Raw genomic sequence first — 27,247 nt, 5'->3', positions numbered from 1 at the left:
GAGGCAGAGTCTCACTCTGTCACCCAGGCTGGAGTACAATGATGCAATCATAGCTTACTGCAGCCTCCAACTCCTGGTCTCAAGCAATCCTCCTTCCTCAGCCTCCCAAGTAGCTGGGACTACAAGCACATGCCACTACGCCTGGCTAATTGTTTATTTTTTGGTAGAGATAGGTTCTTGCTATGTTGCCCAGGCTGGTCTCAAACTCCAGGACTTGAGCCCTCCCCCTGCCTTGGCTTCCCAAAGTGATGGGATTACAGGTGTGAGTCCCTGCTCTCGGCCTCTACTTCTCCTAACTGTTCCCCACCCCCAATGTTTAACCTGCTCAAGTCTCACATCTTTAAAAACCAAAGTCCCTCCTACAGACCTCCCTCTGCCCCACATTCCCTTTCTTGCCAGGAACCACTGTCCTCTTTTTAGCACACAACTTTGCATTCTCCACCTGTCCAGACCCCTCCTCTCCTCGCCAGTTGTGCCCACTGAAACTACCACCCACCCCAGGCCATCGGGTGCCCCCTTGTGCTAGCACCAGTGACACCTTCCCACTGTCCCCTGGCCCCCCAGCACCATTGTACACCGTCATCCCCATCACCTCTCCCCAGTCTATGGCAAAGACTGAATTGGCTTCCAACCCTTTGGCCTTGACCAACTCCAGTTCCCTCTCCAGTCTGCAGTCAGAATGACCTTTGTACACATGTAAACCTGCCTATTTTGCACCAGGGGTTGGCAAGCATTTTCTGGTCCAGGACAGACAGTGAATGTTTGAGGGTTCACAGGCCACACAGTTTATGGCAACCTTCAACTCTGCCTGTGCAGCAGGAGAGCAGCTGCAGACACTGCGTCCACAAATGCGCATGGCTGTGTCCCAGTAAAACTATTTATGGATGCAGAAATTTGAATATCATATAATTTTCATCTGACATTAACATTACTCTTGATATTGTTATATTTTGCTAAAAATGTGTGAACTCTTTCTTCCTGGTACACCTATTGTAGAGGCTGTGGCTGTAGATTTGGCCTGTGACTGTAGTTTGCTAAGCTCTGTTTTATAGCCATGGTTAATACCCTCAACATATTTCCACTATCCTCAGGAAAAGGCCCAAACTCCTCAGCCCAGCCCACAAGGCCCGGTGCGGACTGGCCCAGCCATGAAGTCCAGCCTCCCCATTATCCCAGCCAGGCTCTTTCTCTGGCTAACACCACAGTCGATGTCTCAGGAATCTCTGTCTCTGACATCTACTTATCATGCCTGGCACTCTTCAACCATCCTTGCCTTCCCCTCAGGACCTGCACTGGACAGCATCTCCTCCTTTCCTTCCCTCGCCCCCTCAGCCTCCATCAGCACCTGCACTTACCTGAGCCTTCCTGCCCTCAGGAAGGAGATAGAGAGACCCAGCCCCCATCTCTCCACACATGCACACCCTCCCAAGTCCCACCCATCTCTAAGTCACCCCACAGCTCAAGCCTCAGCTGTTATGGGTTGAATTGTGTCTCCTTCAAAAATATATATTGATGTCCTAACCCCTAGTGCCTCAGAGTGTGACCTTATTTGGAAATAAGGTCATTGCAGAGCTAATTAGTTCAGGTGAGGTCACACTAGACTAGGTAGTCCCCAAATCCAATATGATGGTGTCCTTTTAAGAAGACAGGAGAGGCCAGGCACAGCGGCTCATGGCTATAATCCCGGCACTTTGGGAGGCCAAAAAAAGAGGATCATTTGAGCCCAGGAGTTCAAGACCAGCCTAGAAAACATAGCGAGATCCCATCTCTATTAAGAAAGAAAAGTGAGGGAGGAGAGAAACCCAGAGAAGAGAACACTAAGTGAAGGCAGAGGCAGAGATTGGAGTGATGTGACCGCAAGCCAAGGAACACGTGGGGCCCCCAGAGCCGAAGGAAGCAGGAAGGATTCTCTCTGGGAGCCTTCATGGGGGGCATGATGCTGCTGAGCTTGACTCAGACACCTGGCAGCCAGGGCTGTGGGAGAAGAAATTTCTGTTGTTTTAAGGCACCCAGGCCATCGTGCTTTGTTACAGCAGCCCTGAGAAACAAATATGCCCCTGGATGCCCCAGTGTCCTGCTTCCCCCAAACAAATGAGGCCTCTCACATCAGGGAACCCCTTCACTGTGAGGGAAGAGGCTCCTCAGCCAGCACCACTGTGCATTCAGCAGGTCTTATTAGGAGGCCACTTCTCCCAGTTTGAGAAGCCATTGAGTCTCCCCTGCACACCTGGGAGGCTGGAGTGAGCCTGGAGAAGCGGATCCATGGGGCTGCTCTGGCTGCCCACCATGATTGGGCCACGGAGCCCCAGCCCCTTGGTTCCCTAAGGCCTGGTTTCCATGCACCCTCTTTATCAGTTTGTTTTAATTTGGTTTCTTTCTGATCCACCTTGGCATGAAAAGAATCATAAAGAATTTCAGCCCAGTGCCAGGAGCCCGGGACAAAGGAGTCCTCCCCAACCCTGGGAGAGGGAGCCGGGTGGCGAAGCTTTCCTCCCCGAGCCGGAGGAGCAGGGAGCGGTGAGGAAATTCTAAAGCACAATTGTAATCGAGGTGAGAGGAGATGCTCCTCTCATTTTGCTTTTCTGTTTTCTTGTTTCTTAAAAAAATATAAAATAACCACACCACCTCCCCCAAATCTCAGCATTTCTTTTTTCCCAGCCATTTAAATTGAAACCTGAGTTTTAACTCCTTGTACCCTGGACAGGGCTTGTCATCTGCAGTTTTTCATTCCTTTCTGCTCCTAGTAATAAAACATTCTGTCTGGCTAGGCGCAGTGGCTCATGCCTGTAATCCCAGCACTTTGGGAGGCTGAGGCAGGTGGATCCCTTGAGGCCAGGAGTTCAAGACCAGCCTGGCCAACATAGTGAAACCCCAACTCTACTAAAAAACAAAAATACATATACACACACACACACACACACATACACACACACACACACAAATTAGCCAGGTGTGGTGGCGCACGTGTCTGTAGTCCCAGCTACTCAGGAGGCTGAGGCAGGAGAATTGCTTGAACCAGGGAGGTGGAGGCTGCAGTGAGCCGAGATCATGAGCAATGGGATGAGACTCCTGAGCAACTTCTGAGACTCCATCTCAGAAAAACAAAAACAAGTTCTGTCCTGTGTCACTGTTGATGGTGCAGAGTTGCCCACGGGTCTCCCTACTCTCCTCCCATCTATGCAGTGGCTCCCTCCCAGCTGGACTCAGACACAGCTCCTGCATCAATGTAAGGTCTGGGCAGCTCCTCAGAGGAATTTCTTTCTGGAGTGTGAAGCAGAAACAAGCAGAGAAGACCTACCCCAGAGCAGTCCTGAGGGCCCCAGGACAGGTCAGGAGGGCAGGTATAGGGCAGGAACATGGATGGGGTCACATGGGGCTGAAAGGGAATCTCACTTTGCTGCCTCCTAGCTGGGTGACTTCAGGCCACATGCTCAACCTCTCTGAGCCCAGGTCCCCTGGCTGTAAAATGGGAAGAGGAGTCCCTTCCCCTGCAGCTGACCTGGAAATGAACCAGATAGTGTGTGTCAAGTGTTTGGCTCATAACCCGATGCTGCTACTGTGGTTGTTATTCAGGAAGGGATCCCGTTTATTTTCTCAAGCAATAGGAGTACCGCCCACCCAGAAGGAGTAGATGTCTTGGATTCCCAGCCCTGTCCTGCCCTCATCTCACCTCACTGGTTCCCTCAGCTTTCTCCTCTGCTTTCTCATCCAGTCAGACCTCTGTGGGGACTGCTGGGCTGATGGATCACAGTTTAATGAAGTCCTTATCCTTGTGCATTGAGAGCAGTTAATTGACCCAGAAGGTCCCAAGGCCAATAGACGCCTTCCCCCAGCCACCGCAAGCCAGGGCTGTCACCGTGATAGCAGCCCCCAGCTCAATAACACCGCCATCCTCTCATTGACCACAGGGCCAGGGGATCAATCAGAGCCTCATGGGCTCTTCTGGCAAAGCGGGGGAGTCTTGGTGGTGGCAGGCAGGCCCTGAGACATCTCCTCCCCTTATGAAGCAAACCACCTAGCAGCAGGTGCTTGTGCAAGCCTCAGGTTGTGCCTCAGCTGAGCACCGCTTTCAGGCACATCTGTATCCAGCCCTGCTCAGCCCTACGAGGAACCAGAACCAATAGGAGATAGACCCTCTTCCCCTTCCCCTTCCCCTTCCCCTTCCCCTTCCCCTTCCCCTTCCCCTTCCTCCTCCTCCTCCTCCTCCTCCTCCTCCTCCTCCTCCCCTCCTCCTCCTCTTCTTCTTCTTCTCTTCTTCTTCTTCTTCTTCTTCCTCTTGTTCTTCTTTCTTCTTCTTCTTCTTCCTTTTTTGAGATGGAGTCTTGCTCTGTCACGCAGGCCAGAGTACAGCGATGTGATCTTGGCTCACTGCAATCTCCACCTGCCTGGTTCAAGAGATTATCCTGCCTCAGCCTCTTGAGCAGCTAGAATTACAGGCACATGCCACCATGCCCCACTAATTTTTGTATTTGTAGTAGAGATGGGATTTCACCATGTTGGCCAGGCTGGTCTTGAATTTCTGACCGCAGGTGATCCTCCCGCCTCAGCCTCCCAAAGTGCTGGGATTACAGGCATGAGCCACCACACCCGGCCTATCTCCCATATTCTATGGTCAGTGTATTAGTTGGGGTTCTGCAGAGAAGAAGCAAAACCAATGGGAGAGAGACAGATGCATGAGGTTCATTATGGGACCTGGCCCATGTGGTTGTGGAGGCCGGCCAAGAACACGAACTGCCGCCTGCAAGCTGGAGACCCAAGAAAGCCAGTGCTGTGATTCAGTCTGGGCCCAAAGGCCTGGAAACCGAGAGCCCATGGGTGTAAATCCTAGAGTCTGACAGCCAGGAACCAGGAGACCCACGTCCAAGGGCAGGAGAAGACGGGCGTCTCCTCCCAAGACAGCACATTCCACCTTCCTCCGCCTTTTTGTGCCATCCAAGCCCTCAGTGGATTGGACGGTTCCCTCCCGCGTTGGTGAGGGCTCCAGCTACGTCCTGCGAGGGGAGAGGGTTTTCTTCGCTCTGTCTCTGTCCCCTGTCTTTTTGTCTCTCTCTTTCTCTGTCTCTGTCTCCCTGTCTCTCTCTTCTTTACTGCATCTGCTGACCCAAATACTGATCTCTTCTAGAAACACCCTCGCAGACACACCCAGACCATCCTTTACCAGCTGTCTGGGCAGTCATCCCTCGGCCCAGTCAGGTTAACACCTAAAATTAACCGTCACGTCAGAGTCAGAGTTTCCTCCCTGTTCTGTCCGCTGCAGGTACCCCCCCTCCACCCTGTGGTTCCCTAGAAGGCAGGGGGAACACACTGTGCCCGAGTCTGCCCTCCTCCGAGGGACACAGAATCCTTCCCTATCCCAGTGTCTGTCCTCTGGGAGGGGACAAGTCCAGGACCCTCCCCTGCCTTCCAAGGATTCTGGAACCTCGTGCTCAGCTCGCCTGGACTTGCCTGTCCTCTCCCAGTGCCTGTTCCAGAACCAATTCTGGATCTTCCCCCAACCCTTCCCCTCCTGAGGCCGCTGCCTCCCCTTCAAAGGGCAGCCCCCTAGCCCGCAAGCCAGGAGCACGGCATCCTTCCCCAAGCACCATCCACAGAACACGCTGTGCCTGTCACTGACTCTCACCGTAAATGTGGGAGGGGAATTACAGCACAGGACGGAAACTGCTTAAAATAGAAAAACAGACATTGCTGTTCCTGAGGTGCCCTGCCAGTCCTCACTGCGGGGTGCAGCTGACATCACCCTCCGCAGCCAGCCTGCTTGCCACTACCCGGCCTCTGGCCGAGTCCTACACGGTGAGAGGGCGTTACCTCTCTGTCTCTGTCCCCTGTCTCTCTTTGTCTCTTTCTCTGACTCTGTTTCTCTGTGTGTCTCTCTCCGTCTCAGCCTCCCTGTCTCTCTCTTTCTCCCTAGATCTCTCTGTCTCTCTGACTCACTCTTGCACTCTCTCTCTCTCTCATTTTCACCCCCACTCACCCCCAGCAGATCCTTAGGGCGGCTACCAGAAGGGAAATTCAACATTACAGCCACTTGATCATACCGAACAGTTGAGCTCTGTTTGCCTCAACCCCTTCCATGCCTGAGCCTCTCCTTCCACAGTCAAAAGACCCACTAAAGGGGCTGCCCAAGCCATCCAGCTCCTTCTTCCTGGGCCTCCAGTGTACTAGACTGGCCAGCACTTAGCAACAATTTTTGATAAACATGGCCCAGATCAGTTTAGGCCCTGCCGGGAAATACCTCTGCCTCTGAGTGAAGCAGGAGGCGGTAGACAGCCAAACTGCCCTCTTCATACCCCAGGAATGAGAGACCCCAAGCCGTCGGATACATACCCCGTTGAGGTTCATGCTGTCAATGTGCTAGACTGTCCTAGCATTCTAGGTACTTAGCTGTGTGGCCTGGGGTAAGTTACTTTATCTCTCTGGGCCCCATTTTTCTCATCTGTGAACCAAGGTTTATATTAGCACTGCCTCTGCAGTATTGTGAGGATCAGATGAGTGGATACGTTAAAGTCCTAGAGGGAGAAGAGCAGAAAAAAAAAAAACTGTTGGGTGCTAGGCTTAATACCTGGGTGATGATAAAGAAAATAAAACTTAGGTCAGGTACGGTGGCTCACACTTGTAATCCCAGCCCTTTGGAAGGCCAAGGGAGCTGGATCACCTGAGGTCAGGAGTTCAAGATCAGCCTGGCCAACATGGAGAAACCCTGTCTTTACTAAAAAATACTAAAAATTAGCCAGGCATGGTGGCAGGTGCCTGTAATCCCAGCTACTTGGGAGGCTGAGGCAGGAGAATTGCTTGAACCCAGGAGACGGAGGTTGCAGTGAGCCAAGATTGCGCCATTGCACTCCAGCCTGGGCGACAGAGCAAGACTCTGTCTCAAAAATAAATAAATAAAAATAAAACCTTAAAAAATAAAATAAAATTACAGCAAGGTGATTAAAAAATATAAAGTCCTTAGAACAGTGACATTTATTATAATAATAATAGTTATTATGTTAATTGTATAAGGGTATATTGTTATTATTTATTACCTGGTACATGTCATTTGCCCTTTTGATCGCCCTGGACAGAGTTTTGCCTGATTTCCTGAAGAAACTTTGCTAAAGCAAACCCACAAATATAGAGTCAGTCCTTTTCTAGAAGGCCACAGTCCAGTGGCCAGGTTCTCGAGTACCACCTAAGTCTTCCTGCTGCAGAAACAGGCCCAGTGTGTGCTCACAGGTGTCTAAGGACACACACACAAACACACACACACACACACACACGGACATGCACACGCTCAGCACTTGCTGCCTCTCCTGCCTGCTGCCCAAAAGTCCATGGGGAGAGGGAAGGAAATCTGGGTTCCCGAGTTCAGTGGCTCACTGCTGTCCCTGGAACCTGTGTTGGCCTCAGACATCTGGGGTGACACCTGCAGGCAGCAGGCACACAGGGTCCCCTGACCCCCAGTGGACATGGTGACCCACCTGCCTTCTCTACCTGAGCACAGTTCACTTGAGACGAGGCCTTGTCTGAACGTGTGTGTGCACAGTCATGTATGAGTTTGCAGGGAGGTGGATTGCATGAGTTTGCATGTGTGTGCACAGCACAGCATGCATGAATGTGCATTGTACCGTGGATGGGTATGCATGAATGTGCTCCATGTATGTGCACAAGTGTGCACATGTGCACTCACACGCACCCCCTTCCTCCACGGGAGCATCACTGCGTGCATCTCCAGGCGTCTAATTTATTAACGAGGACAATACAAGGAGAGTGTGCCTATTATTTCTGGTGTCCGCATCAGCTCCTGACAGCTTCGTGGAATTGAAATATCTTATTTAATACGAGTAAGAATCATTTTAAATATCAACTGTGACACTCAAGGACTCGAACCAAAAAGGGCATTGTGTGTTTCCTCGTGTGCTGGAGAAGATGCCACATTTGTTAGGCAGTTATTTTCCCCCCTGCTCCTCTCTTGTCTCTAAAAATCCAATTATCTGTCCTGGTTCTTCCTCCCACTATTGTCTTGCACCCTCTACCCTGAGCTCATCTCTTCATCTTCGAAGAGTGGACTGAGCTGCAGGGTCCTGCCAGATTAAAATCAGGACAATCTATGATGGGGATGAGGGGAACGGGTGTGGATTCTTGGCACATCTTCCTTCACTGCCCTCTTTCTGCCCCCAGCCCCAAGCCCAGCCCCTGAGATGCTCTCTCCACCGCCTGCTCCTTTTGACCATTGAACTGGGAGAAAGCAAATCTTCCTCCACCCAGAAGATTCCTCAATACTCTGCAGCTGTCAAAAAGCCCGAGGAAGCTCCATGCACAGCTATGGCAAGATTTTTGATACATTGTCACTTGCACAAAGCAAGGAACAGAACAGTGCGTACAGGAGCCATGTCTCCTGTTTATAATGGGGAGGGATTCTAAATGCGTATTTGCTTGCATTTGCATTAAAAAGTTCTGAAAAGATAGGAAACGAATGACAGTCATTTCCTACCTGCGTGTGTTGGGGATCAGGATGACAGGGCAGCTGGGGGACAAGGGTGGGAGAGGTGTTTTGCTGTGTGCTTTTTCTTTTCTTTGAATTTTGAATTGTGAATATATTTCCTACAATAAGTAAATAAAAAGCGGTCCTTTGAAAGGACCTAAGGCTGGGTGAATCCAGGTGTGCACTAGCTCCCAGAGGCCACACCCCTGCAGCTCTTCCTTGTTGAATAGAAAGTGAGGTTGCAGGTCACCCAGCCACAGTCACTGTTTCTCATCCCTGGAGGAGACACATTCCTGCTCTTCGACTTCAAGGAGGCATATGGAGGTGACTGGGAGGTTGGGGGATCAGAAGCCGAGGAACGTACCAGGCAGGGGACTCCATGCTCCCCTAGTGCTTGGCTGAAGCCCCTAGAGGATCCCCACTCTAGGGGGAAGACCCTGCCTCACCCTCTCCTCCTCTCTGAGCCTCCCCGCCAATGGCTCTTACATTTGCCTCTTCACTTGGCAAGCATTTGTGCAGGCATTTGTATCCACGGCCTCTCTGGATGCTCACATCAAAGATGGCCATCATTATTCCCATTTTACAGATAGGGAAACTGAGGCTTGCAAGGTCCCATAACTTGCCTGGGCCACACATCTAAGAAAGAACAGAAGTGAAAGTCAAGTGTAAGTCCCCCTGATGTGGAAGTGCTGGTGTCTTCTCCAATGCTGCACTTCCTCTTGAGTGGACGGGGTGTGGACCCTTCAGCTCCGGCCCTGCTGCTCCTCCGGGAGCCATTTCATCCATCCCCCGCCCCCCGGGTGACCTGGATGGGGCTGGACTCAGCCAGTTTCATGCTGGGCTGGCAGCTACGGGTGAGTGGGGCAGGCAAAGCTGCGGGCTGAGTGTGTCTTGGTGGCCCAGGAGGGAGCGCGGTGGGGATAATGAGTGCTGTTACTGTCATTATCGGAGATGCTTACAGTGCGCTGGACTCGCAAACCGAGAAGCTGGCCAAATGCCTCTTCCACCCGCCTGGGAGGCAGGGAGACGAGAGCTGCAATTTGGGTGGAGTGAAGTGGGTTTCCCTGGTAGGAAAGGCAGTGGGCGGAACTGTTACTTTAAATAATGTTGCCTACAAGCCAGAAATAGGTCTCCCAGGCAGGGAGCACCAAAGAGACATCCCAAAGAGACGGAGGCGGAGGAGCGGGAGAGAGGCTGCACCCGCACTGCTGGGGCAGGGAGTACCTGCCCTCAGCCGCAGAGGGGGACAGAGAGCAGCCTGGGGGAGGGGAGGGGCCAGCAGCCCATGGGCCTTCCTCGTGGCCCTAATTAGGCCGGAACTGGGACCTGGGGGTTCCTGGCTGAAGCAAATAGACATAGTCCTCGATACTTGGAAGGCTGAGGCAGGAGGATCGCTTAAGCCCAGGAGTTTGAAGTTACAGTGAGCTAGGATCTTGCCATTGCACTCCAGCCTGGGTGACAACATGAGACCCTGTCTCTAAAAAATAAAAATAATAAAATAAAAAAGAAATGGGCTTTTATTAAAGTTTAAATTTCACCACGCTTCACTGACATCAGCAAACAAATCCAGATCCAATGAGCCCCTGGTGCCTTTTTTATAATGTATGCTTAAATTATGTGCACAACGTGCATCTTTTTATTTTATTTTTAAAATAAAAGCAATATATGCATACGATAAAGAAAAGTCTGATGGCATAGAAAGACATAAAATCAAAAAATAGAAGTTTCCTCCCTCCTTATCCCGGGTAACTCTCCCAAAAGGGAGATAACACATTCTGGAGTATCCATCTTGAAAAAATGTTATGCCTATCCCAGTGTGTTTGTGTAGTTATAAGTGTGTGTGTTTGTGCTTGTGTATTTGTATACACACATACTCAGTAATATATGTATACTATTTCAATTTACCCAAATGGCAGTATAGCAAATAGCATCATGTCGTCACACTTTTCTGTACTTTTTTTGCATTTTTGCAACAAACTTAAATTATGATGATGATTATTATTATTTTGAGAGGGAGTCGTTGTCGCCCAGGCTGGAGTGCAGTGGTGCAATCTCAGCTCACTGCAACCTCTGCCTCCTGGGTTCAAGCGGTTCTCCTGCCTCAACATCCCAAATAGCTGGGACTACAGGCGTTCACCACCACACCCGGCTAATTTTTGTATATTTAGTAGAAACGGGGTTTCGCCATGCTGGCCATGCTGGTCTTGAACTCCAAGTGATCTGCCCATCTCCACCTCCCAAAGTGCAGGGATTTTTATTAGACCAGTGTGTATGATGTCAAACATTAAGGGTTTTGGTAGCCTGTATAATGAACAGCAACTGATAAGAATATGTTATCATTCTTGTTCCTAACAGTCAACTATGAGATTGTTTAGCATCTTGCTATTGTGTGCTTTTATTCACAAACCTTCTCCTCCTCCCCAGCTCTTTCTTTCTATCCTCTGTATGTCTTGGACACCTTCCTGCCTCCTTTCATACACGTGTTCATTCTGTGGCTGCCGCATCATTTATTGATCCAATTCCATTTTGATGGACATTTAGTTTGCTTCCAGCTTTTGTTTGTTTGTCTCTGCTATGGCAAGCAAATGCTACAGTGAACATCCTTGCACATATTTTTTTTGTCACATGGTTGCTAGTGTATCTAAAAGGCCAGCTCACTGGGCTGGGAGTGGTGGCTCACACCTCTAATCCCAACACTTCGGGAGGCCGAGGTGGGTGGATCATCTGAGGTCAGGAGTTGGAGACCAGCCTGGTCAACATAGTAAAACCCCATCTCCACTAAAAATACAAAAATTAGCCAGGTGTGGTGGCAGGTGCCTATAATCCCAGCTACTTGGGAGGCTGAGGCAGGAGAATTGCTTGAACCTGGTGGGTGGAGGCTGCAGTGAGCCAAGATCATGCCATTGCACTTCAGCCAGGCAAAAAAGTGAGACTCTGTCTCAAATAAATAAATAAATAAATAAAAGACGAGCTCCTAGGAGCACAACCTCTGAGTCAAAGAGCTGGCATATTCTAAATTTCACAGACTTTTTCCCAAAGGCTGGGCCAATTTCCAGTACCACCAACAGTCCTGTGGGTATACCTTCCCCTCCTCCCCACTCCTGCCAACACTGGGTTTGACCACACCTGAAATCTTGGACGATCTGGTAGGCAAACATGGTCTTGTCACCTTGATTTGAATTTCTTTCACTATGAAGGAAGTCGAACATCTTTTCATGAGTTTATCAGCCATTTCTATTTCTTTTCCTCTCTCTGGTGCTTTTTAATAATATCTGATTCCATTTCCAAAGGCAGAGAGCTTTTCCAGCCCATCTCTTCTTCCATCTCCTTTCTAGGGTCACCCCATCACTTTAGAGACCCAGACAGTTCCCCCACAGTGGCCTCCCCTCACCTCAGGAGAGATGGGAAGCAAGCAGGAGAGAGGGCTGAGGGTGGATTTGAAGATGAGGTGAAAGGAGGAAGAGAGATTTGCCAGAGCTCGGGCACTGCTATCTCCCCGCCATCACGCTGCGCACAGTAGCAAGAGACAGATAAGAGCTGCAGCCGGTGGCAGAGATAAGGGGCTTGGGCAGCCAGAAGGTTCTGGAAAATGCTGCAAAGCCGGAGCGAACTTGGCACGCGGCCAGTTGTGAGTCAGGCCTGCACGGACCCAGGATGGAGGGTGGGGCCCTTGGGATGTGACCTCAGCTTCACAGCCAGGCTTGGAGTCTGAAAGGCTCGGTGGGACTTTGCCTCTTACAGTGTGTGAAACTTACAGGTTACTGACAACATATTTCTGAGCCTCAACTTCTCCACCTCTAGAAGGAAGGTGCTATTAGGGTTAGTGTGGAGATTAAGTCATAGGCTCTCACATGCTGACCGATGACAGTTTGCAACTGCCCTCATAAAAGTCAGGCTAGGGTAGTGGGCTTTGTGTAAAATTTAAGTTTAAAAATTTGTTAAAAATTGGCTGGGTGCGGTAGCTCACGCCTGTAATCCTAGCACTTTGGGAGGCAGAGGAGGGAGGCTCACTTGAGCCCAGGAATTCAAGATCAGCCTGAGAAACATAGACAACCCCCATCTCTTTTTTTAAAAAGTTTTTTTTAATATAAAGGAGGAAAAAAGTTTTTTAAATGACTTTATGCTGAGATGAGGGGTTTTTTGTCATCTCAGAAATGTCCTTTTTAAACTAAATGCTGACCGTTTCTGTGTATTTTTCTCTTCCTGGCACTTTTTAATATTATCCCTTTTTAAGTGTTTTTGTTGTTGTTGCCTGATTATTTGTCTGTTTGCCTTCTGGCTGGTTTGTTTTCATAATCTTGGCAAAGCAAGAAGTTCACTGTCTCATGTTGGTCTCACTTTTTTAAGTGTTACTGGTTCATGATATTCAATAGGCTGGGAGCTGCTGTGTGAAATGAAGAAACGTGTGATAAGTACTTACTACAGTGTCTGATGCGGAGATGGTGCTCTGGAAGGGGTGGCCGTTGTTTCATTCTTGGGAAGATGATGATGATGACAGGCCCTAGCCAGATCTCATGTATTAATAAAACAAAACTGGCATCTCCTGGGAATAAGGCTGCTGCATCCCAGGGTTGGCACACCTAGAGATACCCTAGAGGCAGGCATCAAGGAACTTGTCCACCAGGTCAGCTGGGCAAACCCTAGAACACCCACGAATTGGGGAGAGACATCCTAGGACATCCCTTCTTCCTCTGAGGGTCCTGTGGGACCATTGCCTGGGGATGGTAAAGGTGACCACCAAGGGTGAACCCGGGGAACTAGCCCCTGGTCCCCAGTCCCCTCCATCCACTCCTGTCCTACTGTCAGAAGCTCCTCTCACTGACCTGCCTCCTCCTTGCCTCTCAGCCAGGTCAGTGCACACACATCTGCTCCCAACTGCCTGCCCGCCAATGCCAGAGTCTGCTGCTCTGCGGGTGACAAGTGTTTCTGGAGTGGGCTTTCAAGGGGTCAGCCTGGAGTCCCGCGTCCTGTCCCCAGAGCCCACAGAACACTGCCCTGTCTTGTTCAGAAGGCTCTGCCCAACCCCGCCAGCCCAAAAGCAGCAGTGGAGCTGTATTATTAGTCCATTTTCATGCTGCTGATAAAGACATACCTGAGACTGGGCAATTTACAAAAGAAAGAGTTTAATGGACTCACAGTTCCATGTGGCTGGGGAGCCCTTAGAAATCATGGCAGAAGGCAAGGAGGAGCAAGTCACATCTTACATGGCTGGCAGCAGGCAAAGAGAGAGGACTTGTGCGGGGAAGCTCCCCCTTATAAAACCATCAGATCATGAGACTTATTCACTATCACGAGAACAACATGGAAAGACCCACCCCCATGATTCCATTATCTCCTACCGGGTTCCTCCCACAACACTTGGGAATTATGGGAGCTACAAGATGAGATTTGGGTGGGGACACAGAGCCAAACCATATCAGGGGCTGTCTGTAATTTTAAGGAAGGAATGATACTGAGCATTTGGGAAAACATGTAAATGTCCCTATCTCTGTCACCTCCATCCATTTCAACTAATATTTATAGCATAGTCCTGTGCAAGGACAAAAAAAAAAAAATCCCCCCACCTTTCTCAGTCATGTGAGTCACAGGTGAGGGAGAGAAGCTGCTTCCAACAGAGCTGACACAGCCCTAGGGTCAGGGTCAAGGATTTGGGTGCAGCACCTTCTGTGCTTGGAGAAGTGCAGGCTAATTCCCAGGCGACTGAGTAAAGGCCTCATTGGCTTTAGGAGGAACGCTCCTATTTATTGATAAAGACCTTTGTGTGACCCTATGACATGGCCAGAGAGTCGAGAGTTCCCTGGTAGTCTTATTCCAAAAGAGGGTGACCTGACAACCTCTGACCTCTGAGCCCAGTCTGACCTCTGTACCCCTGCAGCTGCCTGACTTGCTCACTGGCTGTCTCATCTGTCCGTAGATACATGATCACCAGCCTGGACCGCACCCACGCTGGCTTCTACCGTTGCATCGTGCGGAACCGAATGGGCGCCCTGCTGCAGCGGCAAACCGAGGTCCAGGTGGCCTGTGAGTACAATGGGGACCTGGGGGCAGGGGGGAACTGTGCTGCCAGGGTGGCACCCACCAGCCACATCCTGGGCAGAGCCAGATCCCATCATGGCCATCAATACCCAGAGTGCCCACAGTGCCCCTTCCAGCCAGCGACCTCCTTTTACAGTTGGTAGAACCAAGGCCCAGAGAGGTAGCAGGCCCCCTCCAAGGTCATGCAACTGTAAGTATCATGCAAATCTGCTGACCCTGGTGACCCCACAACATGTTCTGAGAGCCAAGAGCTCCCTGGTGCTTTTCATTCATTTTAGACAAGGGTGGCTGCATCTGTGTCCTTTAAATGGTACCAGCTGATTTGTGTTTCAAAAAAGGGCCTTGCACCTGCTTCAAGTGTCTCCTCTGTCATCCACCTCACACCTGGTAAGGGGCATCTTCAGAATGGCCACTCTGAGCCTCTCCAGCTACAACCCACTTCTCAGCAGACTTCCCAGGGCCTCCATGACTTTTATTTTGTTTTTGTTTTTGTTTCGAGATGGAGTCTCGCTCTGTCATCCAGACTGGAGTGCAGTGGAGCAATCTTGGCTCACTGCAACCTCCACTTCCAGGTTCAAGCGATTCTCTTGCTTCAGCCTCCCAAGTAGCTGGGATTACAGGCATGTGCCACCACACCCAGCTAATTTTTTGTATTTTTGGTAGAGATAGGATTTCACCATGTTGGCCAGGCTGGTCTCCAACTCCTGACCTCAAGTGATCTGCCCACCTCAGCCTCCCAAAGTGCTGGGATTACAGGTGTGAGCCACCATGCCCAGTATGACTTTTATTTTCCATCCTCCAACTTGCTCAATCCTGGCGTGATAACAGCCTGGGGGTCCCTGTGATCTTCCAGGGGTGTTGGGAGGTGCCTCATGGTGAGTGCTGAAACTCCAAGAGGAAGGGGAGAGTGAGGAATGAATCAGGGTTCACAGAAAGGCTGGGGGGCAGAGAATGAAGTGGGAGGCCCTCACCAAGCCTTTGTGCGTAACGGCCTTCTCCCCAGTGCCGCCAATTCTAGAGGATCTCCTTCCGATGAGAAAGGGAAGACAGCTTCAGAAGAACCCCAGGGCATCTCAGGGGCCAGGGTCCTAGAGCACCAACCAACACTCTTCCCCCAAGACCCAGTGTCCCCTTCCCAGCCCTGTCCCCGCTTCCTCAAATATCTGCTGTCTTCTAGAAATGAGGCTCATTATGGCTGTTTCATTCTGGATTTTCCTAGGAGGAGAAGTGGTACTGTGGGACATGAGAGGGTGGCAATCCTTAGAGAGGCCTGAATTTTTTTTAAGGCACCCTCTCCTCTGGAGCACTTGGGGGCATGCTTCTAAATTAGCACAGGAGAGAGCTTGCTACTTAAAGAGTGCAGGAGAGAAATCTAAAAGAAAATCTCAAGTGAGGCAAAGAGTGTTTATGATAATTACGGAAAACAACCGTAATCAAAAGTGGAGGATGGATTGTCCCCATAAATCAGCACTAACGGCAACTCAACTTACTCCAAGGAGCAGAAAAAGCCCTAAATTAAAGTGATGGATCTCAGGCAGCTGTCAGCCGGCTGGAGGGCTCTCTGGGAGCTTCGCTTAGGCAGTGCTGAGAGTCCAGGGGGCAGGGAGAAGCTGTGGCTGAGGCTCCAGAGACTGCATGTGTGTGTGCATGAGTGTGTGCCAATGTGTGTGCATGGGTATGTGCAAATGTCTGTGTCTGGGTTGGTTGGCCTTTTTGTTCACATGTGTCCGGGAAAGAATGACTGTGTATATGTGCAGGTGTGTGCACAAGGATATGTGTGTGTGTGTGTGTTTGCATGCATGCACGTGTGCTTGGGTGTATGTTTCTGTGGCCAGTCTGCCTCTCACCTGTGTATTTGAGAGAACATGTGTGTTGTAAGCATGAGTGTGAGTGGGTGCAAATGTGTGCCCTTGCATTGCATGTATCCATGTGTGTGCATTCGAGTATGTGCAAGTGTGTGCACGTACACGTATTGGTTATCTGTTCAGATGTGCATGTCTGGAGTAACCTGCCTCTTTGTTTACCGGTGTGTGGGCCAGAACCTGTGCATGTGCATGCGCGCACAATTGCAAATGCCATCTAGGATGCCATTTAGTCCAGGCCGTGGGGTGGGGGTAGGTGGTAAGTTCCAAGCCCTTGGCTCATAGGAGACGGTAGAAACTTTCTGGAGTTGAGAGCCCCCGAGATGAAATGACACAGCCTCCCCGGGGTTGGTTCTGCCAATCAAAGAGAGAAAGGAAGGGAGGTCAGGGTTTCTGCGGCTGAAATGCTTCTTTCCTTGGCTGTGATAGGAATCCCTGAGCCCAGACTCAGCTCCTTGACCTTCCTCCTTACGCAAACTCCTTCCCACAGACGCACAAACCCAGTGTGGGGGGAACTCCCTCCACATCAGGCCAGACCCGTGTGTGGCCCCTTCCCCCGGACCCACAGGTGTCCTTCTGCCTTCACACTGGGGGAGGGGTGTGACCAGGCCCATCTTCAGGGCAAGCAAGCAGAGAGCACTGATCACGGGCAAAGGTCCTGGCATTTCCTGGGTGCTGCAGAGAAGGGCTCAGACAGACCTGGGCCCTGCCCTCTGGGCACTTCCAGGCCATGAGAAGCAGATGGAAGGGGACTTGTGCTGCCTGACACCCTGACACCTGCCTGACACTTCTGCTCAGGCACAGACCCTGGGGATGGGGTACCCTGAGCTTCCCCTTCCCCACACTGCAGGTTCAAAGGGCCCTGGACCACACTGGGTGATGCTGGCAGTGATGACCCTCAGTGGCAGTGACATATGGGGACCTCACTCAAGAGGGAGCTTCTGAGACCCAGGGAGTTGCTGAGCTCCAGGGCGACAGTGGAAGGGCTTTGCAGGTGGTGCCTTACAGTGTTGGCAGGCTGGGGGCGCATCACCATGACAGGCAGTTTGGCTTAATAAAAAGAGTGGACTGGCCAGGTGCAGTGGCTCACGCCTGTAATCCCGGCACTTTGGGAGGCCAAGGCAGGTGAATCACAAGGTCAGGAGTTTGAGACCAGCCTGGCCAAAATGGTGAAACCCCATCTCTACTAAGAATACAAAAATTAGCCGGGCATGGTGGCGTGCACCTGTAATCCCAGCTACTCAGGAGGCTGAAGCGGGAGAATTGCATGAACCCAGAAGGGAGAGGTTGCAGTAAGCTGAGATCACACCACTGCACTCCAGCCTGAGTGAAAGAGTGAGACTCCATTTCAAAAATAAAAAATAAAAATAAGGCCAGGCACAATGGCTCACGCCTGTAATCCTAGGACTTTGGGAGGCCGAGGCAGGCAAATCACAAGGTCAGGAGATTGAGACCATCCTGGCTAACATGGTGAAACCCCGTCTCTACTAAAAATACCAAAAAACAAAAACAAAAACACAAAAAATTAGCTGGGTATGCTGGCATGTGCCTGTAGTCCCAGCTACTTAGGAGGCTGAGAATTGCTTGAACCTGGGAGGCAGAGGTTGCAGTGAACTGAGATTGCACCACTGCACTCCAGCCTGGGTGACAGAATGAGATTCCATCTCAAAAATAAATAAATAAAATAAAATAAATAAAAAGGGAGGACTTTGGAGTCAGACAGACCACATTCATATCCTTGCTCTGTCTTGGATTGCTGTGTAACCCCAGGGAAGTGACTGGACCTCTCTGAGCCTCACCCCAGCTCAGGTTCTTCATCCATAAAATGTATTACTAATATCAACCTCCTAGGCTCATTGGAAGGATTTATTGAGCTCATATGTGCCAAAGTGCCTAGGCAGCTCCCACACAGTGCACCCTGTGTCAGTGGGAGTGACTGCTACAATTAATAATCTATATGATCACTTTAAGGAAGTAGAGAAGCAGCCACAGAGCAGAATAGCCTTCAGCAAATGCTGTCCCAGCAAAATGCAGCAGGCTGGCACCTTCCCTGGTGCCATCCTGCCAGCCAGGCCCTGCCCCCTCCACTACCTCAGTGGGATTCCTGCCCTGTTCCGGCAGCCCCCTCAAAGCCCCAGAGCTCCAGGTGCTCCCAGACATGGTTAAGACCATGGATGTCACTGAGTTCCACCAGGGCCATGCTGTGCTGCCAAGCTGTGCACATGTGGGAAAGGCTCCTGGCAAAGGAATGGGACACCTTGGCGTGGCTGAAGGGGGAGCAGAGAGAGAGACCCAGGTTAACCTCCACCTGTCCACCAGCTGCAGCTCCCTGAAACCAGCGTTGGGAAGCTGCTCTGCTACTGCACACATCTTTGCAGGTGTGAAGCTGTTTCCTCCATAATGTTGTAAAGTGGGAAACACAGTCCGCAGCCCTTTGGGCCCTAAAGCCAGGAAGTTAGAGAAGCCCTAGAAAGTCCTTCCAGCCCTCGAGAAGAACGCAGTTCCTGACAAGCTAAGGAAGGTTTCACCCCGCCAGGATGGAAAGGAGAGACGCACATGTCCGCCATGCATGCCCTTGCTGGACACACTGGCCGCATCCCAGAGGGGCCTCCCTCTCCAGCTGTAGAAGCTGAAGACTCCTCTGTCCCAGCCCCACTTCCCCGGGATTCTGGGCCTAGGGAAACACAGCACTTGGCAAAACCATTCTCACTCACAACAGTGCTTGTCCTGAGGGTCGCTGTGCTGGGAAGCGCACAGTGGTTCTCATCCCAGTCTGCAGAGTACAAGTCCCCATCTCCATGTTGCCGATGAGGAAACTGAGGCTCAGCCTAGTGACACACCTTGTCTAAGTCACATAGTTCGGAAAAATCTGGATTTGAACCCATGACTGGTTGATTCCAAAACAGCCCCACTCAGCTGCTTGAGGACAAGAAGAGAAACATCAAAATTGGGTGTGTGGGATGAGGGTGAGGGTGAGCTGCTGGGGTCAGAGTTCAGACAGAATCAGGGACAGCCCTGGGCTGTAATAATCCGTATCCAAATGGCTCTGCAAACGCACATGGTCTCCCACCTAGGGTGAATGTCTAGCGCCAGTGGGTAGGGTGGGGTCGGCTTTACCAGTCACATGGTTTTCCTTGCTCTCAGCAGGGTGAGTAGAGGCAAAGTACCTACACAGAGCTCCAGGGTTCTTCTGTGTGCTGGGCATGGCCCTTGTGCCTGAAATAACGGCATGGCCCTTGTGCCTGAAATAATGGCATGTCGTGGGGATGGAAGTCCGAAAGCGTGGATTCTAGCCCCAACCAAGGCACTGACTAGCTTGGAACTTTGGGCACCTCCCTTCCGCTCTCTGGGCCTCAGTTTTCCCATCTGTAAAATGAAATCGTTTCAGTTCTGATGTTAATATGGTTAAAGTGACCTTCAGGGTCATGACCCGTGGGGCCCAGCTTGGAGAGAATTGCCCCCCAAAGAAGCCCAGAGCTGCCCCATGCTGATGCAGAGCCTAAGGGGGCTTCCTCGGAGCTTCCAGAACAATCCATCCTGCTGTGCCATTGTGTAAATGTCTTTCTTCTGTGGGCTCCCAAGACAGGTCTGAGAGGTTAGAAGGCAAATCGTTTGAGGAACAAAAGAGGGGCTCAGAGAGGTTGCAGAATACCCCACAGTTCGCGTTCCACAGCTGGCAGTTCCACCCTCTACCTTCTTCTGCCTGGCAGGGTGTAGCCATGGCCCCAGCGGCGAGCCCTGGGTTTGAATCCCAACTCTCCTCCCACAAGTAACCTTAGGCAAGTTACTTCTCTGTGCCTTTGGTTTTCATTGTGTATAAAAGGATGCCACTATGAGTACCTACTTACATGAGTGATTGAAAGGATTAACGAATCAACACACACAAACCATTGTGACGGGTTCCCAGACTGGACAGCACTCAGGGAGAAATAGACTTTAGGTCAGCCAGGAAAGGGGTCCTGGAAGAAACAACCTTCTTGAATCTGTCTACCTAAGTAGATACACGCCCAGCCACCCTCTCTACTCCTGCTCTCCAGGGCTGGACTAGGCTGGGGCAAACCAGGCCCTGAGGGTGCCCAGTTTAAGGAGGTGCTCATTCTCAAGTGCTCACCCCGTACTTGCATGACCCCAAGAGTGGGTGCCTCCTTAAATCTTTCACCCTCAGCACTTTAGCCCCCTCTCCCTACCCCGGTCCTGAGGCCCTCCCAGGATTCTGCGCTTCAGGCCTGCTGCAGCTGCCTGTCTGCCTATCCGTCTGTCTCCTTACACACACGCAGATGACACACAGTTCTGAGAGGGGGTGGGGTATGGTCACTTCTCCCAACTGCCCCTCCCTCCTTGGCTGTTCATGCCTCCTGGGGTGACAAGGACTTCTTCTGGGGCCCTAAGCAGCCAGTTCTCCGATCATGGAGCCAGATCGTGGAGCCAGGCTGGTCAACCCCTGGCACCCAGCCCCCTTCCCAAAGAGGACTGTGAATTGGGTTCTAATGAGAAATTAATAAGGCAGCTGTGCTAACACTAATGATAATGGCAAAGTCGTTAAAAAAGGATTCTTTACATGTTTTTAATTACAGCAATTAAAAGGAAGTCAATAAAACATCTTTCCCCTCCCCGGCCCCTTCCTGTCCCCACCCGGAGTCTCTTCTTTGTATTTTTTAAGTCACCATAAATTTCCAGCATTCAGCATGTGGGATGAATGGTTGAGAGGGTTGGGAGAGCCTTCCGGAGGCGACAGAGACCCTTGAGCCAGCGTTTCACCACATCCAGGTCCTGAGGGCATCTCTGTGTTCTTCTCACCTGGGCGAGACCTCCTGATCCCTCTCCCCAGCCCTCATCTGTGGGGCTCAGACTTGAAACCATCCACTCCAGCACCAAACCCACGCACACACCCACCCACAGCAGGGCAGAGCGCCTGCCCCATCCTGGGAGGCTGGCCAGCTTCCTTCCTACCAGGCGGCTTGGCAGCCACTCCTGCAAAAGACAATTGGAGGGGAAAAAGCCTGCTGTCACGTGGGCTAGGGGTAATCCTAAAATGCCACCCATATGCCTGTTTCTCTTCATTTTCAATCTGAGGTGTGGGTGTTGAATGCAGGATGCTTAGGGGCCAGGTGACAGTTCCTGATAACATCATTATGTCTTTCTGGAGCACTCATGTTACCTGAGTATTCAAATCACTCAGGAGACAATTATCATTGCTGCACACCCCCATATGCTAAGCACTGTTCCAGGCAGTGGGGACATAATGAGAGACAAACCCAAGACACACATCTCTTCTCTCGAAGAAAGTAGCAAGAGAAACAAAACTTAAAAGGTGAATATATAATATATAGGTTATAGATAAGGTCCATGACAAAAACTAAAGTGTTCTCAGGAGAGATGAAGCTGGGCGAGAGGTTTGGAGGATGGGACATGGGTCTTATTTGATATGATGGTGGAGGATGGCCATTGGGAGGGGGTGATATGGAATAGAGTCTCAAAGGAAGGTTGTGGGGGGTAAACCATGCAGACAGAGGAGGAGATCATTCCAGGTCAGAACAGCAGGTGCAAAGGCCCTGAGGTACATGTGGATGTCTGAGGCCAGGTAGTTGAAGTGGAGTGGGGAAGCAGAAAGTGGAAGACAGTAAGGCTGGAAGGTGACACCTTGGGGACAGATCCCAGCATTCCAAGCTGTGGTCAGTGCTTTGGATGTGTTATTAGTCTGTTCTCAAGCTGCTGATAAAGACATGCCCAAGACTAGGTAATTTATAAGGAAAGAGGTTTAATTGACTCACAGTTCCACATGTCTAGAGAGGCGTCGCCTCTCACGGTGAATGAGGAGCAACGTCACGTCTTACATAACAGCAGGCAAGAGGGCTTGTGCAGGGGAATTTCCACTCATCATCAGATCTTGTGAGAACTCACTATCACGAGAACGGTATGGGGGAACCACTCCCATGATTCAATTATCTCTGCCTGGTCCTACCCGTGACACATGGGGATTATTACAATTCAAGGTGAGATTTGGGTGGGTCACAAATCCAAACCATATCACGATGCTACTCAGAATGAGAGAGAAGTCATGGGTGACTGGGGGCAGAGGCATGAAGTGAGCTGAAGTGAGCAGCTTTGTTTCCATGATAAACAACACACGAAACCACAACAGAGTACCTTTCCGTGCCCACCAGGTTGGCAGAGACCAGAGTCTGACAACACCAAGTGTTAGTGGAAACTCACATGTCTGCTGGTGTCAAGTTGGTAAATTGATACCAATTGGAGTTTATGCAAACGTTGTTAGTAAAATGAATGTGTGTATAACCCCGCAACCCACAATTCCATTTCTAGGCGCAGAGTTTAGAGATTCTCTTAGCCTTTGTGAGACTGCTCTTGGCAGGACAAGCAAAGCACCAAAAGCAAACCAAGCGTGATCCATGGAATTCCATCCAGCCATGAAAATGACTCAATGAAGGGCAAGGACCAGGATGGAGCCTCTCCAGAAAAAATGTTGCACAAAAATGCAAATCACAGAAGACTACATACAGAATAACCCCAGGTGTAAAATGTTTAAAAACAGACTACACTGACCACAAATTGTTTAAGGTTGCTCTAGGAAAGGAAATGTGAAAGGAAAGCAAAGCCACATGGCCTCAATATTCAGGAGAAAAATCACCTGGTGCAGGGGAGCGGAGGAGATCTGGGGTAGGGGAAAGGTATTGTTAGTGTTCTAGGCCTTCAGCTGGGAGGTAAGTGTGGGAGTGTTTATTTTATTCTTCTTTAAACTATACATATAATTATATTTGCTCTTTTGTATGCATGACATATTTCATGATTTTAAAGTGTTTTTAAAATAAACACATAAAAGCAAGAAATACATTCTGAAGTGGAATGCACACTTTACAAGGCCTTTTAAGATATGACAAAGACATCAGAATAATTTTTAGCACCTTCTACTGTGCCCCAGGCCTGCACTTCTTTGCTTTTAGGGGAATTTCTTGAGAATGTTGGATCAGCCCTGCAGGGCATAACACGGCATATTAGCAAGCAGGTACCTCGGGGAGTCAGTGTGGCAAGCCCTTAACTGTTTTTGCCTTAGTGTGAATGAGTTTTCCCAGGGGATCCTGGGGCCTCAGCCTCCATCATCACCATTATTGTCTCCACCCTCCCTTCTTGCCTCTAGCCTGCACTCCTGCACTGTCTGGCTGAACAGACCCCCTCTTAGCAGCCTCTTGCTGCTGTGGTTCAGTGCATACATGGCTGTGTGGGTGGGGCATACACACACACACATGTATGTATGGATACATTCACCCATGGCCTGCTCAACAAGGAGCTCCCTGGGCAGATCCAAGAAGCACATTGGACCAACTACAATGGAAAGACTGTGGGGGCCTTGGGGCCTGAGAACCACAGTGAGGTGGGAAGATGTTGGAGTGGAGAAGTGGGGGAAGGGGCAACTGCAGAACCTGGACCAAGGCCAGCTGTGCCCTGCCTGCTTCCATCCACCTCACCATGCAAACTTATGTACATGCATACATACAACCTTCCTTCCACCACACATACATACATGCATGCAAACATGTACATACATTTGTCCCATGATATAGGCATATATATGTAAACATGCATACACACAACCACCCATCTCACCATACAAACATGCATGCATACAAACATATAAAACCATCATCCCACCACACATGCATCCATACATGTAAGCATGCATGCATATGTGTAAACATGCATATATATAAGCCATCCCACCAAATGCATCCATATATGGACATCCCACCATAAATATATTCATACATGTAAACATACATGCATACAACCATCTATTCCACCATAAAACATATGTACATGCATACATACATACATTCCACCGCATGTGCACACATGCACATAAACACACAACCATGCATCCCACCATACAAATATACATACATGTAAATGTACATACAACCATTCTCCCACCATAGACACTTGTACATACGTACAACCATCCCACTATACATGTACACATATATGTAAACATACATACAACTATACATCCCACCAAACATGCATGCATGCAATCATGTATAAACCATCCATCCCACCATCCATGCACACATTCATGTAAATATGCACATAAGCAACCATCTATCACATCATACAAACATGCATGCATACATACAAACATACATGCGACCATTATCCCACAGCATGTGCATGCATGTTTACCTATGTAACCATCCCACCAATAATATATGCACACATGTAAACATACAACCATCCATCCCATCATACAAACATGTACAAACATAGCTACACACAACCATCCATCCCACCATATAAACATACATGCATACATGCAAACACACCATCCATCCCACCATCCAAATATACAGACATACATGTAAGCATATATACATACAATAGCCATACTACTATACAAATGTACATACAACCATCCATTCCTCTGCCCTTCCTCCATTCATCCACCCATCCCTCCATCTATTCTTCCATTCTTTCCTCCATTCACCCCTTCACCCATACAACCTTCTATCCCTCCATCCATCCATCCAAACATCCATCCGCCCACTGAACAAATCCATGGCACTGCCCCACTGGCCTTCTTTTATTTCCTCTGTGAATCCCTTCTCTCCTACCTCTGAGCCATCGCACACTTCCCCTCCCATTCCCATATACACCCCTAGGGAATACCTACTCAGCTTAACGAAAGCCTCACCTATCTCCCAGTCTAAAGTAGTTCCTCCTGCTATTCCTCTCATGAAGAACCTCATTCCATCCTTTTCAACAGTTGTCATAGACATCACCAAACGTTTGCTTGTGGGTTGATTCACTTATTACTTTCTCCCTGACCAGACTGGTAGCTCCAAGAGGGCAGGCATTAGGTCTTTCTTCAGTGCCTACCCCAGAGCCTACCTGGCCCACAGTAGGGGCTCCACAGGGAAGTGGTGAATGCATTGAGTGAATTTACAAAGTACTGTGTGCAGGGCACAGGCCCAGATGTCTTGTCGGGATTTGCTTCTGAATGTGACTGCTTCTCAAGGCCTAGCATCTATAGAAAGAGATAAAGAATGTGTATGCAGGATTGCAATGCAGGATGCAACTCAGGAAGGAGGCAGGGAGGGACAGCATGGGGAGGGCCAGGGTGAACATGGACTGGGCCTGGCCCTCAGTGCTCACAGCTGCATAAGCCACTCGATCTCCATGAGCCTTCATTTCCTCACTGGCAAAATGGAGCTAATAAAACTAGAGAGGAGAAAGAAACACTATTACCATAAAATTGCTTTAAATTGTTCAAATATATCTTCTGAGTTCTGTGAAAAGTTTTTTAAGTAGATAAAATTATTTTAAGAATTGAAATCAATGTGATTCATTGATGTAATTTTTTTATAGACAGAGCCAAGTAATGGAAATTAATAAACAACTAAAAATGTATATTTATTTAAATTGAGCTTGTCATGTTATTGTAAGGATTAAATGAGATAATGCATGGGAAATCTACCTAGAAAGAAGTTCAGGGTAGGGTAAGTGCTTAACCGCTCTGTTTTTGAATTGTATTTGAATGGTTTTGGGTAAACTTCATTGAGGAGGTGATGTTTAAACTAAACTGTGAAAAATGTGTAGGCTTCCAATATTTTAACACTACAAATATTAGATACAATTTTTTTTTTTTTTTGAGGCGGAGTTTCGCTCTGTCGCCCGGACTGGAGTGCAGTGGCCAGATCTCAGCTCACTGCAAGCTCCGCCTCCCAGGTTTACGCCATTCTCCTGCCTCAGCCTCCCGAGTAGCTGGGACTACAGGCGCCCGCCACCTTGCCCGGCTAGTTTTTGTATTTTTTAGTAGAGACGGGCTTTCACCATGTTAGCCAGGATGGTCTCGATCTCCTGACCTCGTGATCCGCCTGTCTCGGCCTCCCAAAGTGCTGGGATTACAGGCCTGAGCCACCATGCCCGGCCTAGATACAATTTTTTAACATTTTTCTCTACTCTTCTAGTTTCTATGGCTATGTAACAAATTACCCCAAAACATAATAGTATACTGCAATCATTTATCATGTTTACAGATCCTGTGACTCTAGAATCTGGACAGAGAATAGCAAGGGCAGCTTGACTGTATGCTGGGATGACTGAGGCCTCAGCTGGGGCTCGGTCTGGGGCTGAAGGCTGGGGCTGAAGTCCTCTCAGGGCACACCTGTTTGTTCACATGTCCAGCGTTGATGCTGGCTGTCATCTGAGGACCTCAGTTCCTCTCTATGTGGGCTGCTCCCACATCTGCTTCAGCTAGATTGAGCTTCCTCACAACATGGTGGCTGGATTCTAAGGGCGAGTATGAAGAGTGAGAGCCAGGTGGCAGCTGTATCCTTTCAATGACCTAGTCTCAAAAGTCACACGGCATCACTTCCTGCACATTCTACTGGTCAAATCGTCACAGGCTCCCTAGATTCAAGGGGAAGGGACCTATGCCCCATCTGTCAGAGAGAGGAATGTCCATCACACTGTAAAAAGAGCATGTGAATAGTAGCAATATTGACGCAGCCATCCTTGGAGAGACACAGCCTGACATACACATATCATCTCATGAAACAGTATAACCTATGAGGAAGGAGCCCTTCTTAACTCCATTTTATAGAAGAGGAAATTAAGGCTTGATGAAGTCAAGAGTTTTGCCCTGGCTGGACACAGTGGCTTATGCCTGTAATCCCAAAGCTTTGGGAGACCGAGGTGAGAGCTTTACGCCAGGAGTTCATGACCAGCCTGGGCAACATAGCGAGACTGTGTCTCTACAGAAAGAAAAAAGAAAAAGAAAGAAATTTACCCAGCATCATGGCTAATGAGTAACAGAACAACAGAACTAGGATTTGAAGTCAGGTATAAAAACTCCAAAGCCATTACCATTACACAC

At 49.6% G+C, this 27,247-nt stretch overlaps 1 protein-coding gene across 2 annotated transcripts in view; it reads left to right on the top strand.

Annotated features, from left to right (window-relative positions):
- SDK2 (sidekick cell adhesion molecule 2) overlaps positions 1–27,247 on the top strand; it is a 313,739-nt gene that overhangs the window by 154,698 nt on the left and 131,794 nt on the right. For both annotated transcript variants that reach the window (XM_033182024.1, XM_033182023.1), the window contains exon 3: positions 14,379–14,485. In XM_033182024.1, the coding sequence (XP_033037915.1) occupies positions 14,379–14,485 (107 nt within the window). The remainder of the gene's footprint in view (positions 1–14,378; positions 14,486–27,247) is intronic.

The sequence above is a fragment of the Trachypithecus francoisi genome, unplaced genomic scaffold (genome assembly GCF_009764315.1).
Source record: "Trachypithecus francoisi isolate TF-2019V2 unplaced genomic scaffold, Tfra_2.0 Lachesis_group20, whole genome shotgun sequence".
NCBI classification, from domain to species: Eukaryota; Metazoa; Chordata; class Mammalia; order Primates; family Cercopithecidae; genus Trachypithecus; species Trachypithecus francoisi.
Note: the sequence above shows the minus strand (reverse complement) of the source record. Positions and strands in the feature narration are given on the sequence as shown.